Genomic DNA, 20198 nt, shown 5'->3' with positions numbered 1-20198 from the left:
TCGACCTGCTGCCACCTTTTCCTGTTGTGCAGTTTGAGCTCATTGAAAGCAATGGCCATGCTCAGAGTGTCATCTTACCGCAAGCTGTTTGAGGAGGCTAACTGGAGCCGAAATGGAGGAGTGGGATGTGCAGGGCAGTACCGGGCTTCTGTCAGGTCAGTGTGGGTTGCTGGGTCGACAGGAGGGTTTGAAAAGATGCTCAAACTTCGTCAACTTTTAACAAATACTGTGTTTCTGTTGTCTAAATATGAGATGCATGCTCTCAGTTGTATTTACTTTTGGCGTCCATTATCTGAAGAAGATTTTTTTAAATATGTTTTTAGAGCTGCAGCTGTTGACAAGTGCGACTGTGACAAGTTAGACTTTGTAGCTGCCAAGGAGCTCAACAAGGAGGGTCTGAACCGTTTCACTCAGGACCGTACTATCATCGCTGCCCTCAATGACCGCCTGGTCAGACTTATCAAACTGGTAAAGATCAACTGCTCTCTAAGACACAGATCTAAGCCTAATTATCTCCGTCATGTGTCATTGTTTGTGAATGAAGCTGTGAATTTTAATAAGTGAATTAATTGCCCTTTAGGCTCACTGTTTTGAGGAGGAAAATGAGTCTCTTGAATGTCAGATTGTTGATCTCGAGGAGAAGCTGAAAAGCCGCCAAGCTTCCTCCAGCATCACCTCCACAGTGGTTGTGCCTGACAACAGTCTGGATGCGGTGGTAGAGAGACTGCGCAGAGAGAGGGTAGGGTGTCACTGTTGCTGGGTGTGTCTGCTGCATGTTCCTTTATGTGTGTCACTATCCAAAATTGGGCTTTGTCATAGACAGTCCATTGCACTTATCATCAATTTTACTTTGCTTTGCACACTGACAGGCAGGCCTGATTTATAACCTTGTCAACATTCATCACCGTCTTTTATTTCTGCAGGATGAGATTCTGTGTGACACACAGGAGCTGCGGAAAGAGCTTGAACATTTGATGAAAGAGTGTGAGAAGGTGGAACAGCAGAGGATCCTCATCCAGCAGGGACGACAAGATGTTGCTGAGGTAACAGGCTTTAAATACAGAGAGTATCTCTTTCGGCTACCAAGTGAAACACTGTACCTGAGCCTTTAACCAAGACAAATAAATTTTACAAAATAGAGTCTGAAATGTAAATTCCGAGAACATGGGTTCAGTAATGACAATACATGATTTTCCCCCATTATTATGACCGCTAATTTAATATGGAGTTCCAACCCTTACACTACATCATTATGTCACCCAAGCTAATTTACATTTCCCATCCCACAATACAAATCTAGAAACCTAACACGGCGGATAATAAAACGACTCAACACTAAAGGTTTGCAATTTGAATTAAAAAAAAAAAAAAAAACAGGCTACAAGATTAAAAAAAAAAAAAAGACAGAAGCTCTGGCTGAAAGCTGAGTCAACAGACTAACAATACTCACAATCCACTCACATTAATGCTACAGTCATAACAAGAAAAACACTAGAATTGACCGCTTGATGAAAGTTGTATGGGTATTTTAGTCTTCTGTTAACACTAAAACATTGAAAATACTGGGAAAATGTCCTTTGGACTGTCGAATTTTGAGATATTGAGCCCATCAGAAGTGCTTAATGTCCCCCTTGCACTGTGGGCATATTAAAAAATTATGCTTATCTCATTAGATGGAAGTTTTTAGAATGATGAAACTTCTCACAATGCCATGAAGAAACAATAATAATGGCTGTGATTTAACATCTAAATTTTGAGAAGTACACATTTTTAAACATCATAAAAAGTAAAAAAAAAAAAAATTAAAAAAAAAAAAAACCACCATCCTACATTTTCCATTATGCAACATGTAACACTTTCCCTCAATCCATTTTAACCCCTTCCGAACTATATTTAAAAGTAGCATCTCTATATATGACTCAGAATAAAAAAGTATCCATTTTTAGTTGTGATGAAGTCTGTTCAACACTAGAGGGCAGTTTTGTCAAACCTTCAGCTCTTCCTCTTTCTCCTGGTGAATCAGCTGAAACCTGCCACAGCTGCTCCTCTGTAGCACCACCACCCAATGGATGTTGATCTCCTGCAGTCTCACAGTCTGGGCTGTTTGCCTGCTGCAACATGAGCCACAAATTTTTCCTATACATATCCCCACGCCGGCCCTGAGCCCCACACCCTCTGCTCCATCACACATGCCAGAGCCAGCCAGATGCACATGGGGGGGGGGCTTTAATTTCTCCCTTACAGATGTAACACAGGCGGTAATATGGTTCTGTAATGTTCCTGCTGGCTCACATCTTTGGTTTTGAATTGGAAGCAGCTGCAGGAAGACAAGACGTGGTGGGAAATCTGCAGGGAGGTAAAGGAAGAGCGGGATGCGAAGGAGAGAAGCAGCTACCCACAACAGTTGCAGTTCCCTGAACATAATGGTAGACTGGCAGCAGGCAGACGTTTGGGTTGTTTTACAGTAAACTGATGACTTTTTAGTCTCGACTTCTGCACAATTTTCAAGGCCCACAAATTTCCCCTTTTCTTATTTTCTTCTTCCAATGTGGCTGGTGTCTTTATGATGTAGCCATGTTTTGCATCACTAGGCCTGTGTAGCTATGGTCAACCGCAGGAGCATTACAAAAACAACTTTATCTAAACCAGCCAGTAAAATACAAATAGAAAAAAAGAAGCAGATGAAAGAGGAGGCCAAGTGATCAGTCTGGCTCTTGTCTCATAAGCCCTGGCAACTTTAAGGTGCTCTTTAAATGGGATATCAAGGAGAGCGGTAGTATTAGATTAAATAAGCCTTTGACTGTCAGGTCTTATTGCTTGTCTAGATCCCTCGGACTGAACTGAAATGAAACAGTCTGGCTTGGGCCATCAAGGATGCACTGAATGTATCTTTCCCTAGCTAAAAAAGTAGGTCGTGTCTGTGGGCTACATTTGAAAAGGGCCTTTTAGACAGTCATAAGTAACTCTGACCCAAAATGAAGCAAGTACTAAATGTTATTTTTAAAAAATGTAAAATAGAAAAAAAAGAAAAGAAAAGAAAAGTAAAAATCTGAAATGTCACAAGATGCTGAGCCTGAAATGTAATAACTTTTTTGCATTATTACATTTTTGGTTTTATTATATTTTTTATTACATTTTTGGCTCAACACTTAAGTTTCATTATCAAACAGTTTTTGCATTTCAGTGATTTTTTTTTTTTTTTTTTCAAATCAAGCTCGAAATGGGACCACCTGCTGTGTCTGAATTTGTTTTGAAAATCAAATGTCTGTCTGGGCTAAGTTCAGTGGTTAAAAAGAGTGAGGTAACTTTAATTTAAAATGTGTTTACATTTGGTTATTTCTCTAGTTTATGTTAACTTTTGATCAAACCACCCACAGAGTTCTTGAATGTTAGACTCTTTACAGATGACAGTCCATCAGAAATTAAATATTTCCTCAAAGGCTCACTGTCAAAAGTAAAACAGTATTTGGTACCAACAACCCATCAAATAAATCAAATGCTCCTACAGTGTTGTGTTCAAAATTTATGTCTGCTGCTTCAAAGCCACAACAAAATCAATTCTCATGGGTTCAAAAGTGCTGGGGTTTCTCAAAAAGTATCAGTGACTTGCCCCGTGACGTCATCCATTGGTTTCCAAACAGACATTTTGAGGCCCATGGATAGCAGTCATCATATTGTAAATGCTGACTCAACCTACCTAGTGTTCATCCTAAAAAAGGCAAAGATATAGAGCTGAGGGAGGCCTATGTCTTTCTTTCTCCACAGCTACAAACTTGTCAATCAACACTTACGCAAATGAATGCATAAATCTCAGCTGTTATATTACATCAATAGATGCCTTACGCAACAAAAACAGTGATAGTTAAGTGCAAATAAGTAAAGAAATGAGCTGCTTGAAGGTAGCCAGGCTGTAAATATGTTAAATATGTTGTAAAAAGTGTGGGACCCAATGAGAATTCGCACGGGGTCACATTGGCCAATTGTGCCGTGCCTAAGCACCCTTCAGCCCTAAAGCACGTTTGGAAAGGCCAGTGTGACCACAACTGTGCCGTGCTCAAGCATGATTTGCTTCCGTGCTTTGGCACATTTCGGAGAGGTGGGCTTCGGCACAGTTTACTTCATGCACGAGCACAAGCACGCGGACAGCGCGTGCAATCCATTACATATCATCACCGTGAGCGCATCTCTCGACAATCATTTTAAACAAAGCGGGGGTGTTATAGGGCTGTGTCGGGCGAAAACGACTCACCATCAGTCCAAAAGTCTGTGTCTCATTGTGCTGAATCTGATGAGATCGCACTCATCAAACAGATGCTTCACGATGACGTAGGCGGGCCGTGCGCGTGTGTGATACCTGCTAAAGTCTGGATCATACAGGAGTAGTGTGACCGCTGGCCGTGCTCTTCAGCTGGGGAACAGCACTGCGGGGGGACAATCGTGCTTAAGCACGGCACGGTTTGGATGGCCAGTGTGACCGCGCGCTTCCTCTGCTTTTGTAACTACCCTCTAGTGGACATTCAAGGTACTGCAGTGTTTTTGCAGTTCCTGATTGATTTCATTTGTAATGCTTTTGAAAAACCTGCCGCATTAATGCAATTTATCGGAAGCAGTTCACTTATTCAAAGCTTTATTTTAGCTGCTTTAGCTGCTCACCTGCTCTGGACATTAAAAAAGAATTTGAATAAACACTACACACACCACTTTAACAAAAAAATTAAAAAAAACATATTGTTTCAGTCAATGTCAACTTTTTTTACACAATGATCAGTGGCTCAACTGTATTGTTCCCAGTTTATGTAAACAAAATTGGAGCTAAGGTGAAATTGAATTTTAAACTTTATCAGATAAAAACTATTGTAGCTCTATGCTAAAACTGACATGTGTTCCACTGATAACTAAATCATGTGCAATTATATCTGTGATGTCTTCACTGAGGGTTCTATTGGCCCTAAATGAATAAAATCAACATAATTTTTCAAAATGTGAGAGAAAAATTTAGGATGGTTTCCATTTGCTGGCTGATATACAAACACAAGCTGATGACGCAGAATCAAACTACTTTTTCTTTCAGCCATCCATCAAAAACTCTGTTGTCATCCTCCCAGCAAGAATCCACAACTTCACCGCCAAACCCTGCATGTTTCCAAATGTGTTCTCTGTAATTGCATCAAACACCAATTAATGTGTTTCTTTAAAAAGAGTAGATAAGCTGAGACCCCCTGCTGCCAAATGGATTGGTGGACAGAGCTTTTGTGTCTGGTTAGCCTCCCCTGATCTTCCTCCTCCTCCCCTTTCTCTGCATTGCAGTGTCTTCTGGCTGTTCAGTGAAACAGGTGGATGTGCTGGTGCTGATGGTTCTTTTTAAAATGGTTGTTCAGTCTAGAAACAAAGACTTTTTCTACCTTTCCTCCACCTGCTGTGTGATTTACTCAGTCTGCAGTGCTCCTCTCAGACACCTAAAGAAATTAACCTGAACTTAGTTTTTTACTTTCAGCATTGTTCTCTCTTAACTTGATTTGTCTCTGCAGGAGGTGGATGCTATAACAGCAGAGGCTTTGGCACTGAGAGAGCAAGTGGATATCTATGAGGAGCAGCTGGCTAACATGGAGTCCCAACACAAGACGGTAGGAAAGTGGGGGATGTATGTCTGCAGTGTGATGAAACAGGGGAAGTTTAACAGCCCTGAAATGGCTCAAAATGTAGCACTTAGGTCAGACAGGAGTGTTGGAGGAATGCCCAGGCCTGTGGCGACAAACACAGCTGTGATGACCCGGGTCACCTTGCTGAGGAGCCAAAAACAGCCCGCTCAACAGAAACATATGCTGAGAGCTTTTAAACACAAGAAATGCAGTCTAATGAAACATTTTTAAAGCAATAGTTCAGCATGGATATGCCTCTAAGTTTTCCTTCTGAGTAGGAAAAAAAACTATCACAGTTAAAGCTCACTTCATTACCATTTAAAGCTGTTTTGTTTAATCTACATAAAATAAGTCTATAAACAGTTTGATGTGCCAAACACTCAAGGATTTACAGACTGTAGGTTGAGCTACTGTTTAGTGTGTGAATACTTACTCCAAAGTAATTTACAGTTTCACATCTTTGATAGACACGTGTCTGAATTTCTATATCTTAAAAAAGTGATTTGAGTCAGCCTTCTCTTTGAACTCCAGCAAATGATCCACTGCTTCAATCACACCCACCCACTGCCTACCCACTCCGCCTTCCACAGTATTCTCCACCTCACCAGGAGATGACAGACGCGCCACAGCAGCAGAGCTGGAGGCTGTAGGCAGCTGAAGCAGGACCAGCTCCATCACTCTGTGTTTTTCTCTGCAGAGCCGTGCTGCCCGGCATTTAACACACTCCCTCTGGGACACGCTCGATAACTCACAGTCCGGGAAATGCGGCTGAATACCAAATGAAAACAGAAGTTCCCTTTGTTTTATTAACTGTTGCCACTATCAGCACTTCCAGATAGCCCATATTCCCCTGACGGCGGCCATGTCGTTATTTAGGTGGAGGGAACAGGAGGGAAATGTAAGGCTGCCACTGCAGCTCTGCAACACTTCATTTCTCTTCGTACCTGTACTGAAAGGGGTTCATATTGAAAGGTGAAGACACATATGTTGAGGTTTCAGATGTGTGTAGGTGTAACATAAAACATGCACTAACTGGATAGTAATAAGGATCATAATACTCATTAGAGAGATTCTTGATTGGCTCCATTTCTGCCATGGTATACATCTACTGCAGACACAAATTTTACTCTTTACTTTACTACATATATTTACAGCATTGGCAACAGACTGTGGTAAAAATGAGCATTTCACTCTAAAGTGACACATGTGTGCACCTGTGACACTTAATGCCCCTCAGAGGAGTTTTGGTTGTGGCTGTGAAACAGACTGAAATCAGAGGCAATGCCTGTATTATGACCTGCGTAAGCAAACCAGAGCATCAGCATCAAGACTAACTTTCTATATTCTATTCTTTTATGCCTCTACCTGCTGTGAGGGGCAAGTTTCAAAAATAATTCACAAAAAGTCACATTGAATGGTACATTTAATTTTAGAAAAAGCATGACTAGATCAGATTTTATCAGGCATCACTGCTCCATAATGTACTATTTACTGCATGAAAAAACTTGTTTTTTTTATTTTGTTTTTTTCATCAAATATTTAAACATTACTTGATAATTCCTTAGCACAATTTCTCCTTACATTTCCTGCCTCTCTCTTTCTTTACTAATTGATGCAAAAAAAGTCTTAAGTTTTTCAAAAATTACATATATTATCACATTTATTAAATATTTACTTCATTACTGTATATTTCCAATTTGACCCTTTAACTTTCATTAATTTTAACCCTTTGTGTTACTTTACAATGCAAGGGATATGAAGTCTATTTGATCTGTAACCCTTAAATGTTCCAGCCAAGAAAAAAAAGGTTAAGAATATATGTATTATTAATCGTTTTATGTTGTTGGAGCACTAAGATCAGAAACCCCTCGAATTTTTATACATACATACATACATACATACATACATACATACATATAGATACACATACATACATATATATATATATATGTGTGTGTGTGTGAGTATATATATATATATATATATATATATATATATATAGAGAGAGAGAGAGAGAGAGAGAGAGAGAGAGAGAGAGCCTTCAAAAAATGCTCTACCGAACAATTAAGCAGTAAGTTAAAGTTAAATGAATAAGTGATGAAGTTTTGCCATAAGCCAAAATGTGTTGTATCTACAAGATAGGATTGCATGTTAGGTGCTTCAAACTGCACTTCTAATCAGTTGTAGTGTAAATGGATATTTGATCTGTGTGTGAAGAAGTGTTATTTAATGCAAATACCCCCAAATGTAACCTTAGAACAATACTATTAAATGTCATTAGTTATATTTAACCTCTCAGTATTTCATAAGAATAAACTTGACCGCTGTGTGTTATTTGTGTGTCCTGCCAGGAAGTGGAGGATCTGCTGTATCCAGCTGATCAAGCAACAGGAGCCATGGTGTCTATTAAATTTGGCAGTCCTGACATCGGCCCGGCCTTGGATGTAAAGGAGTTCTACTGCCAGCTGGCTGAGAGCCTCCAGGTAGAGCACGCTGCAGCACAAAACACATAAACATGTCAGGAGGTGGACGGCGCTCTGTGCCACATGCCGTACTGTAACATGCATGCGGACATGTTTAGAATCACAAAGCTAAGTCTGGCTCTTCATTGGGCTGCACACTTTCATGCATATGAATGGATTCAGAGCAACACAGTTTTAAGATTATTTACTTCATGCTTTATTTTATCAACCACATATTTGCTTTATAAAACTCAAGGGAATTATTTTCAATGGTATGAAATCAGATTTTCTCAACTTTAAGACTTGTTAAACAGTCTAAAAATGGTAAAAGATATCTAGTTGGAGCTCTTCATCATACTCTTTTTTTATTTATTCAATGACAAGATCACAGTGTTTATAGCTTGAGCACATTTGCAATGCTTGACCTTAGATGGACCTTTATAAAGACCCATAAAACCCTGAAATAAGATAATACACAAGGAAAAATGCTACAACAAAGGTAGCTCAAGCAATGTTGGTTGAAATTGTGCATTAAAATCAGATAGGTAGGAACAAAGTCTTTGAGTTGGTGGTAGTTTCTGATAAAGAAAAACTCTCTCATGTGGAGGCATTACTGTTGAAATAATCCACTATTCACAAAAAAGCAAAGGTCAAAGAAAACCCAAATAAAAGACCAGAATTTCTTCTTGTCTTTTCCTCCCATCAATCATCTCATGACCCTTAAGATTTATCTCGTGACCCTTTGAGTGGCCCTGACCCATAGATTGAGGACTGCTGGACTGTGATTCTCTACCGTGAGCAATGTGTAAACCTTAAGCAGCCAAAACGGTAAAATTTTACTGAAATATTGATACACAAGCATGAATCTAGACACAAAATGATATATTAGTGATAAGTGTCATTCTGCTGAAGAGAAAAAAAAAACTTTATGATGGATATTTTAAGGATGTCAGATATTGAGTGTGTGTTTTCCCTCATCCAAGTAGTTTAACTTAGACAAAGAAACCCAGAAGAAACCTTTAGGTATCCAGCTGTGAGTCCATCCTCCTGCTGACCACTTGACCTCTGCTATTTTCATCACTTCATCGTCTGGCTCCCTCTGAAACCGCTCGGTCACATCCAGATGTAAATCTCAACTTTCACAAATCACACAGCCAAACTCCCTGTTGTTTTCTTTCCTTCTTAACACAACACCAGGGAAGAACTTGAGAATCAGAGGAACAGAACAGGAACCAGAACAGAATATCTTTGTCAGTCTTGTGCATGTGTTTGCGTGTGTGTGTGTGTTTAGTGAAAGCAAAGTGGTTCTGCACTGGGGTCAGACTATAGCTCCGGTGGGTCTGACCTCCTCTGGGGCGAGAATGTCTGCCTGGTTCAGAGGTCAGGGCTGTAATCACACTGCTGGCTGCCTTCCCAGGCTCCTCAGCGGCACCAGAGTGGACACTGGTGTGTGTATGAGAGTGTGTCCTTCATTTGGAGGCTTAGCTGAAGGGTATCTGGCGCATATCTGTATTTATGTGTCTGTTTAGATGTGAAGGTGTGTTTCTTGTTTTCTAAAACCCCTAATTCTCCCTCTCTCCCTCCTGTCTGGTCTCATCTCTGGCCAGCTGGACACCATGCTGTCTGTGCCTGGCTGGCCTCGATTACGCCACATAATTGTCTCAATGCTGAAATGATTGCCACTGGGTTTGAACAGTAATGGTGATTGCTGGCTGACTCCCAGACACCTGTACACCCTCATGATGCTCGTTTCAGCTGCATTTGTTCCTTCTAATCAGAGCTGTGGTGAACACAAGAAGAGCTCTAACTGTTAGCCGGTCTGAGGGGCTCTGATTGCTCTTTGCTCTCTGTCAAAGTGCACTCGTCTACCCAAAAGAAAGTACCATCCTCCAAGGTCCTCTTAGACTCTAACTTTAAAGGTCACAGTGTTTTTTGGTACCTAAAACTTTCACAGTGCACTTATTTGTCATCTTGTGTCCCTGCAGTTCAAGTGTGGTGCTGCCTCTTCCGCTGTGGTTCCCCGAGGTGATGGAAAACAACTGGAAGTGGGAGGTACAGGAGTGTCAGGAGTCAGCGACCTGTCAAAGATAAAAGACAGCAGTGAGTTGAAGACTCTGGTGAGTGCTCACTCTTTATTCTTGGGGTTGGTTCACACAAATCATGATGAAAAGAAAAAAAAAAGAAAAACAGAACTTAAGATATTAATATGAGAGAAACAAGCATGCAAACATCTTGGAATGATACACTTTACCGCAAAGACTGAAACCCAAGCAAGTGTTAATGTCCTATTCTAAGTAAAAGTTGTCTTGTAAGACTAAATATTAGCCACATTTACCCAACAAGTCCAGAAAAGGGTCTGATTTCAGGAGGTTTAATGGCATAAATGATGTCTGAATTGATTGCAGGGAGGGGAAAAAACTTCCAATGGGGCTAAGAAAATTTCTTGACAAGTTTCTTGATATAAGATTGTCTTGAAGAAACCAAGGAAGTTTTTTGAGTGTATGGGTTTAGCATAAGTCCAATCAGTAGATTAAGGTTTATTATTTCACTTGTTTAATTTATGCGAAAGAGAGGGAATGTGACATCATGATTGGAAATGGAAGCCCTGAGGTTTTCCTTCCAGATTAGCAAAGCAGACAAAGAACAGAGGCAGAAAATTAAATAAACACAGACAAGACGATGACTTCATGAAAACGTAAATTATCACAACAATCTGTTCTGGTGTGGTCTTGACCAAACCTGAGAAATCCTTGCTGTTTGTATAGCTGAGAAAAAAAGTGTGCTTTGCTTAACAGAAAGGGTGTGATGTTGCTTTTGTGTGTGTGTTAACAACAGATCAGTACATCAACATTCATTCAGGCAGGATTTTGGCGTCGCATCTTACAGTGGAAAGACGATCCTTATTGATATACAGCAAGTGGCTCAAACATGTACGCTTGTCTTAGTAGGCATCTGGCCAAAGATGCAGGGATGCTTCCTTGAAAGGAAACTGATTTTTGTTACAGCATAATCCTAATATCCACTAAAATTGCCAGTGGCAGTGTGTAGGCTGCTACCTCTGATTTTGCTCATCTAGGCAGTGATGGAAATTGAAAAGTGTTTGCACATGGACTGCGATAGAGAAATACTGCTAGTCCCTGTGCTAAACTATACTAGCCTGATAGCTTTAGTGAAGCAGTGTGTTGAGCTCCTAGTAGGATTCCTGGTTCAGGAGTTTCAAACTATTGAAATGATGCCTATGCTGATAGTAAATGGACGTCATCTTGCTCTGCTTGAAGTGAGATCGCCACAAAAACTGCTCCACCTGGTGACTGGTTGCAGTATAGGTCAAAAAATCCAGCTCTCCAGTCATTCCAGATGGGCTGTGTTCAAAATTTAGAAAAATTAATACACCTCGTAGAAATGTTTCTCTGACTGTTGTGGTGGTTTGAAGAAATTATTTGGCTGCCTTGTGTTCAAGTCCTTTTTTTTGGAAAAGTTTCTTTTTCATTTGTCATAAGAGGTCAAAAATGAGGTTTTACATTATGTTTAACGATGATTGACAGCTCCCATTCTTGTGTATTTTTTTCGGGGATTGTAAAATATGTCAAGAGGGAGAGCCAAGAAGAGATTAGTCTCTCAAAAACTCAATGGCTATCAATGGCTGCGCCTGTGACGGCAGTATTTGGGCTTCAAAACCGTACAATGGTAAATGGCGAAGCCACGCTGTCCACTCTATATACAGTCTATGGGAAGAATTAGGGCATTTTTCTTTGATGGGAACATTGGTTGAATTGGTTAAATGACATTTTAATACTATTAGCATGAACAAAACACTGCTAGGAATTTTAAATCTTAAAGCTGATGTCTGTTACCAAACTGCATGACTAGTTGATGCTACTTACTGGTAAGGGGGAAAAAAGCTTGCCTTTAAAGTGAAATGACTCTTTAAGTCTGACAGTTACACACCATTTAAATCTCACTGATTCACATCTCCCACCTCTTAACTGACAAAGTTAAGAGGAGTCTTACAACCCACAGCCAGCTCCGCGTCAGCCATCAGCCCTTAAATCAGACTAAATGGTAAATATTTCCCACAGCAGGCGAGGGGAGTGCAGAGCAGATGAGTGACAGCAGAGCAACAGTGTTGGAGATCCTGCTGACCAGAGTGTTCACTCTGCGGACGTTTTCAGCAGGAGATGTGAAGGGCTTGGCTTCAGCTCAGACAGGATTTATGTCCCTGCACATCTTCAGTTATTAAGTAAAGTCTTGTAGAGCGCCTGTGGTGTCATAAATGTCTCAAAACTACACTGACAGAAAACTTCCCCTGAAATAAACCTTCATCAGTTGTTTCTCATCCTAGTAGGCAGAAAATTCTGGAAAAGCAAAGGGAGCTTTGAATGATTATCAAATATGAGGCTTCAATAAAAAGAGAAATCAGGAAATAAAGACTCCAGTTTAAAGCACCAGGTGACTCCAGGAAACACTCACATTGCTCTTTAACATCCATCAGTGGTGAGAGCTAGGCTAACCACCACATCTGTCACAAACATGGTGGTTTGGTTCTCATTACCGCAGCTCTACCTCCAGCTCTCTAAATAAACAGTGAGCCTCTGTAACCACAGCAGAGCTCTCCCAACATCATCTACTTCTCTCTAACATGCAGCGCACAATCCTCGGCTCAGCCCAGCCTGACGGATCGGACAGCTCGGCCTGATCTGCTCTGTTTCCTCCCTCTGCCTGTGATGGACGCCTCGGGTCTGGTTTCTCACCGAGACACAACGTGGCCAAACAAACAGATTGCAGTGAAATCGGCCCTGACACAGGGATGTATATAATAGAGAAGGCACTGATGGGGTTGTAGAACAGTACTCACATACACACGCATGGTTAGACCACACTCATCACACCAGGAAGAGCAGAGGAGTGTGTGAGTAAATGACTCGACCAGGTTGGGGGAGTAATCATCAGATTGTGCGCTGTAACCATTTCTTCCTCCGCTCACATGATTTCGCTGTAAGATGACATGGCCGCCTGGATCCCCATCTGGTTGTGACAGCGAATTGTTAAACTTCTGTGATTGCTGTAATTACTCACGGGAGGACACCACAGCACTGAGAGTTAGTGGTTGAAGCAAAGAAACCTGTTGTCTCTGTGTAGGTTGGGGATGTTCTTGTGTTTCAAATACACGGGCCAGACGTGACCATCAAACAGGCCGGGGGGGTCCGGCACCGTGTAGTTCCTAGACAGTTCCAAGACAGTGTATGAGTGTGTTTGTGGAATTCAATAGGGTTATGTGTAAAATATTTAGTGGTTCAGTGTTAATTCCAAAGAAAAAATATTTGAAATTGTAAATCAACAACCGTCATCATACATCATCGTATATGGCAGTGACAATCAGGAGGATTGAGAGTGGATCCTGTGTATCTCATGGGGGCATTTTAACAAGGACCCAATACAGACCATCACACAGCAAGCGCACACAGACAGACAGACAGACAGACACACACACACACACACACACACACACACACACACACACACACACACACACACACACACACACACACACACACACACACACACACACCTACACACAGTTGAAGCTCTTCTTTCAAAATGCAGCTGTTTTTTTAGGCCAGCTCTCAATCTCATTTCTAAAACACTCCAAGATGAATTGATTTGATTTCAATTCATGATGCCTTCTGGCGCTGACAGCCCTTTCTGGAAACTGGTGATTTTCCAAATTTGGTTTCGGTCTCTGGTATTATACAGTTGCTTTTCAACCGAACAGTTATATTTCATTCCATTCCATCTTCCACCTCTTATTCGAGTAGGGTCGTGGGGGCAGCAATGCCATCAGTGAAGACCAGTGGCCCCTGTCCCTGGTCACTTCTTCCAGCTCCTCTGGGGAGATACCGAGGCGTTCCAAGGCCAGCCGAGAGATATAATCTCTCCACCGTGTCTTAAGTCCACTCTGGGGTCTCCTCTCAGCTGGACATGCCCCAAACACCGCCCCAGGGGAGGCGTCCAGGAGGCATCCTCACCAGATGCCCACTGTTATTCTATGAAATGGAAAATGATACTTGAGCGTGAGTGTGAAAAAAAATGTAATCCCTTAAGTGTCCACTTGAGTCTAATTCCAAAACCCAAAGAAATCTCCAATCAGTAATCGTATTAAAAAGTGCACTGTCATAGAAATTTAAACTTACTGACAGCCTGCTTCGAAAACAGTTTGAGTCTAAACAAATCATATCTTTCTTAAAAAACAGTTGAGGTGAGCTGAGATTAAGTTTATTTTTATAAAGCTTATTTTTCTGACCTGCTTCTCTTTTGGTTTAGTTTTTTGAGTTTTTGTTTTGTATTGGTTGTCTGTCTGAATACCAGAATAGTGATATTTGTTTTATATATTTTCTTATATTGTATTGTTGTTGATCCATTTGTAACTGTCTGACTGGGATTCCCTTTAAAAAAGATGATACTCCCAAAAAGGGTTGGTCCTGATTTTTTTCATTTTTCTTTTTTCTTTTTTAATGGTAAACTCTTTAAGATGACTTCCATCATTAGGCTTCAAGATGCTTCAGCATCAAAAGGGTCACTTCAATGTGGCTACACCCATATTTTACAGTCTATGCTCACAACATGGACTCACTTATTGCTTAACTCTGTCCTCTCTTTTTTGTTTTCAGCTACAAACATAGTTGCCCAAAAATTTAGAATTAAATATTTTCTCCTTTTTCTCATGAAATTATTGTGATTTTTTAACTTTCACTCTGATATGTTTGGAAGACATTGATCAATAGAGTTCTAAAAGCATTAGAACCTTGTCTGTAAAGAACGTTTCATATTGTCACAATAATTTCATGAGCAGAGATAGAAAATACTTTCCTCTAACTTTATCTCCAATTTTGCTGATGCTGGTTTAATATTGTAATTGTTATTATTTTTCCTACTACATAAGCTCTATTTTGTCTACTTTTTTTTAATATTTAGTGTTTCTCTTAGTGTCTTTCCATTCACAACAGTTGTACTGAGAGAGTGCAGTTTTAAACCGAAGTCAAATTCCTTGTATTCTTGAAATTACTTGGCGAATAAAGGTGATTCTGATTCTGGTTCTGATGTTTTAGTTAGCTGCTAGCAAACCAGACTGGGAGTCTGAAGTCATGCCAACTCTTCTGTAAGGCTGTTCTTTGGCATGAACCAGCTTTAAGCTGAACAGTAGCAAGTTAACATGCTCACTGATGCAGATCTCACATACTGATGTGTAAAAGGCCAAATCTTCTCACTTTGTTCATGAACTTGGTCTGACTTGTCAAAGTTGACTAACTGGCAGAACCACATCAAGCAGAGCCAAAGGTGAATGATAATAGCTTTGCAAGCACTTTATTTAACTAGTTTCAATCATACAGTATGATAATGCTGAATGGAAAGACAAAGGAAAACAAATACATGTTATTTTAGTTCATCTTTCAAGAGAGATGACAAACAGTACCATCACAGGGCAGCTTCATAGCTGACGATGAAGGAGAAATCTTTGTTTGCATGATATAGCAACTATTTCTGTATGTTTTTGTTGTCCTGCAGATATCTGAGCTGCAAAGGGAGTTGGCTGAGCTGGAGAAGTGTAACGAGGAGCTGGAGGATGAGGTCGAGATGAAGAAGGCTGAGTACATGGACCAGATCACTGAGCTGGAGGTCTGAGAGGAGAATGATTGATGATGCAAAAGATCAGTGGTTTGGACTAATTCTGTCATTTCATCTCACCCTGTTTATACTTACTGTGTGAGTGTGTGTGTGTGTGTGTGTGTGTGCGTATTTCTCAGTGTACCATAGATGAAATGCGGCACCAGGAGGCTGACTTTCATGAGCAGATGTCAGAGCAGTGTGAAGAATATGAGGTGCTGCTCAGTGAGAAGATGGCGAGAGAAATGGAGATCACTGCCTACAGGTCAGCTGGTGTTTGGAACATCTGATTAAACAGTGTTTTATTCTGTTTGTTTAAAACTGTCCCAAAGACGCTCTCATGTTTTATGATTTGAAGACAAAAAGAGATGGTTAGGTCAGCTTGGAAAGATTAAAAAAAGTGTCCTAACTGTGAGTAAAATTATATTAACTCCAAACTTTTCAACATCATTTGTTTTGATAACATTGGGCTGTTAAGTTTTAGTCAACATTTCTTCTTTTCTTTAACAACCCTTCAACAAAAAGACACAGTGTGATGTAACGCTCTATACTGCACTAATTCTGACTCACTTTCTAATGAAGTGCCGCCATAAATACATCCCTCACAGTGGTCAATCAAACACTCACCCCCTTTTAAACAGAGCTGCGGGATATTATTCTTACATTAGAAGCCAGCGTTGTGTGTCACGAACCGCACGCTGCAATTATACCAGAGAAGATAAGAAACTTTGGATGGAGCGGTTGAACTGTTGGCGAGATTGTCAGTCAAAAGGACGACTTGAACTGACAGTTTGAGGCAGGTGATGGACAGCCGTGTCTGCTGGAAAACAAGCAGGTTTTAATTCCAACAAAAACACAGCACCAGGTGGCTTCACTGATTAGTTTGTCTTTCTCTTTTTGAGGTGTTCCAGTCAGAAAGTCAACTACTGCAGTTTTTGATTGCAATGAAAAGGTCTGCTGATTTCTATTCCTGCGGTAGGTAGGTTGTCAAATGAAAGCAGATAGACCCTTACCCAAGTAATAAACCTTCAAACTTTGCAATGGATCTTTATATGAGAGCAAAGTTAGAGATCATTTCATTAGATTTTACAAAGTTTACCTTGATTCTTTGTACAAGTGTGACATTCTTTGCGTTCTTTTTGAGTGAATCACAAAGCACAAATGACGTGTCCATTGTCACAGATTCCGCAACGTAAACAAGACGTTTCTGCAAAAGCATCGTCATGACGAGTGCCTTAAGTATTTCCCCAAGATCCTGTTCAGGCTACAGCTGCCCAAGCATCTTGTATGCCACCTGGACATCAGCACAGGTCATAATAATATCTTCCTACAAACAAAGAAGTGACATCACAGGCTTTCAGTGGTTGCAGGAAACCGCTCTGGAGTATGATGCAGCTTCCTGTATGTCACCTCGAAGACATTTCATTATCATCTTTACCTTCCCCTGAAGTTGTTTAAGCAGCTGTCATCCTGGTATGTGGAGTGACGCACTTCAGCCATGTCATTTCGCTGCCACAAACTTCCTCCAGGTTTCTCTACTAAGCGTGACCCCTCCCCCAGGGGGCCCTGCTGCAGACCTGAGCTCACAATGCCTCATTAGAATGGGCAAAGAGGACCTCACACTGTCAGCGCTGTGTGCTGGGTCGCTGCCAGCGCTTCTCCACACCAGTTTGTTAATGTCTGCCCTCCCTTAAAACACATTTCCAGATTCTCCACAGTTTTAATTCCCTGACATTAAGAACAGACTGTCCCAAAGACATTTAAGAATCTGCAAAGACACAGTCCATGCCAACTTTTCCCTTTTTTAATCTACTGGATGTTTTGTTCCCCATGATTAAAACCATGAATTAGAAATGAAGATGGTGGTTGTTTGTCCTCTCCATGCTGTAGAAAACTGTCTGTGCAACAGACCCTGATGACCCCAGGCTGCCATTACCGGGTGGCTTATCGCCTGTGAAAGCATCTCGGAGCAGTTACAGCAGATGCTCTCTGCATTCGCTTACTGCTAATGTGAACATTATTACACTGTAATTCATTCTGCTGCTCACTGTGGTCTGCTCATACTGCTGTACGACATGGCAACAAGTAGGTCAACAAAAGACAAGATCCTTCTTGTGGAAACACACAATTTGATTGATCCAAACCAAAAACATCTTACAGCCTTGGACAACTGCTCTGTGGTTTTCATGATCAATACTTTACAGTTGAACTCAATTTCAACTCACTGTTTTGGTTTTCTGGCCCAAAAATGCTTTTATTCAAGCTGTTGAGCCATTTTAGCTGTAACAATCTAAAAACTCCTCCAGCACTAAAATGCAAACAAACACAAATCAGTCCCTGCAGAAAGTTGTGGATTTGTAATTCAGCTAATGCACCAATCTCTGCAGCTTTTGCACAAGTTTGACCAATTAACTTTGTTATTTCCAAATGTACTCCTTTGATGTACAAGTAAGGATATCCTTGAGTCTCAATGTTTGCAAATATCAGAGAGAACTGTGTCTAACTGAGTCATTAAAAATCTAAAATGCTAATTTGACCTAGGGCTAACTAGTCTTTGTGGAAACGCCACCCAGAAAATTCCTGATATTATAAGATCCAGTGTCTTCTTTTGCTTATTTTATACAGGCCAGTCACAGCCTGTATTTCCAACTTCACACCAATTAAGTAGATAGAGCAGGATACATATGAAAACCAACATGTAGTATATGTATGTATTGGCTGCTGCGTCTTTGGATAAAGACATGAAAAAGACCAAAAAATAATCTTCACACTCTAAAACCAAGAATGAACCGGAAACCTCATGACACTGCTGAACTTGACTGAACCATAAAAACAATCAGCACTACCTGTGATTTTTTTTTTAGATTGCTCACCTTCACCCTGTGTGCTTTGTGTTTCTCCCACTTAGGAGTCTGGTGGAGGAAGAGGAGGAGAGGCTGTGCAACCTGTGACTCAAAGCTGAATGCTTCACCACACACAGAGAGCACAGAGTATACACAAGAAAAAAGCAAAATCCTCATTCAGCCAGCCATAGAAGGAAGCCTGAGGTACTGATGCAGCAGTTGAAGCAGATGTAAACTTATCATGACAGATTAATGCGGTCTGGAGGCCCTAATCCGTGCGGTTGATAACAGGTCACTGGCAGATGACCCCGAGACTCAAAGAAAGATGGAGCTGTCTAAACGAGTGGGAGGCCGGCTGTGTGTGTGTGTGTGTGTGTGTGTGTGTGTGTGTGTGTGTGTGTGTGCGTCTGCAATGAGTGTGTATCCATTCAGTGTCTGGCAGGGATGTTTCCTTTAAGTGGGTTTTATCATCACCAGCTCCCTTGATATGATTCATAAATGTTGTGTCCTCTCTTTGTTGAACAAATTCCACATAAACACACAGAAACACCAGTAGAGACACACACTGAAGCTGAGCAGCCACCTCTCCCATCACTCAAACTCTGTCTGATTACTGGCTCTTAACCTTTGACCCCATCACTGTTAACAAACATATCGACAGCTCTCTCTTTGGTAACTTAAAGCCCCCCCACTTTCTCTCTCTTTGCTTTTACAGTTGTGCATACATGTTGGTTTTTTACATATAGCTGAAAGTCAACTGTGTTTGCTTTTCAAATGGCTCATGAAGTTGTTTTACCGCAGCGCTGACAAAATGAGCACCTGGATCTTTCTCTAAGAACAGTGTGCGATTCATCATCTCTGCTTCGAAAAGCAACATCCCAATTTAGAAGGATTTGGTAACACATTCCTCTGTAATCTTTTCCTTATTTTCAACATGACTTGAAGCTGTCTGTGATAAACCATTTTCAGGTCCCTGCTTCTGCTACACAAGCGTCACAATGTGCTCTAGCTTTAAATTCAATAAAAGTAGCTGCTTGAGAGATCACCCTGTACAGTGTGATTTCTTTTGTGAAGCTCTCATGAGAACTGCATATGAATCATTGGGCTTAGGACTCTCGCTGCTCTGTAAAACTATTCAGAGAGCAGAGTGATTTATGTTCAGTCATCCTTTTTCATTCATCTTCATGCATTACGTGGGATTTGAACATTCCCAGCTATTAACAATCTCAAAGGCTTGTTAGCTCTGCCATAAAGATGAAAAATGTGCCTAATAACAAATCAGATAAGATTAGCCACACTCGTTGCACTCACAGTGATGAGGAGTTAGCCTCTGTAATAATTGAGTATCTGGAGGACGGGCCGGGGCTGTGAGGCTGGAGTGACTGTTTGGTCCAGACATGAAACATGGCCGGCTCAGGAGGAAGCTGCTGTTTCTGTTTTTCTAACAGAAAAAGAGTGAAATCATGACCTCAAAGGAGATGAGCTGAAAGACGTCATTTCCCCCAAGCGCCTGATAAATTTTGAATAAAAGCCAACAAACCTCCCAGTGTTGCTGATGTCATGAGACTGCTCTGTCTTTGTGTGTGGTGGAT

The 20198-nt window shown here is 40.9% G+C and overlaps 1 protein-coding gene across 1 annotated transcript; it reads left to right on the top strand.

The window, feature by feature from the left end:
* Positions 1-51: 51 nt before the first annotated feature.
* Positions 52-20012, top strand: vimr2 (vimentin-related 2). The gene is made up of 10 exons (XM_074674571.1): positions 52-155; positions 324-468; positions 581-739; positions 924-1043; positions 5529-5624; positions 7991-8122; positions 10087-10218; positions 15665-15775; positions 15904-16028; positions 18672-20012. The coding sequence occupies exons 1-10, from the start codon at positions 52-54 to the stop codon at positions 18712-18714; spliced, it is 1167 nt and encodes a 388-aa protein (XP_074530672.1). The 3' UTR covers positions 18715-20012.
* Positions 20013-20198: the final 186 nt, after the last annotated feature.

Source organism: Halichoeres trimaculatus, unplaced genomic scaffold, assembly GCF_033239565.1.
Source record: "Halichoeres trimaculatus isolate MK-OKI-2021-1 unplaced genomic scaffold, fHalTri1.1 fHalTri1_scaffold_7, whole genome shotgun sequence".
NCBI lineage: Eukaryota > Metazoa > Chordata > Actinopteri > Labriformes > Labridae > Halichoeres > Halichoeres trimaculatus.
Note: the sequence above shows the minus strand (reverse complement) of the source record. Positions and strands in the feature narration are given on the sequence as shown.

Excerpts from the sequence above, each read along its gene's own strand:
- vimr2 (XM_074674571.1), top strand. The coding sequence starts at position 52 with ATGGCCATGCTCAGAGTGTCATCTTACCGCAAGCTGTTTGAGGAGGCT. Across the intron at positions 1,044-5,528 it reads GACGACAAGATGTTGCTGAG|GAGGTGGATGCTATAACAGC; the intron begins GTAACAGGCTTT and ends TTGTCTCTGCAG. Across the intron at positions 15,776-15,903 it reads ACCAGATCACTGAGCTGGAG|TGTACCATAGATGAAATGCG; the intron begins GTCTGAGAGGAG and ends CGTATTTCTCAG.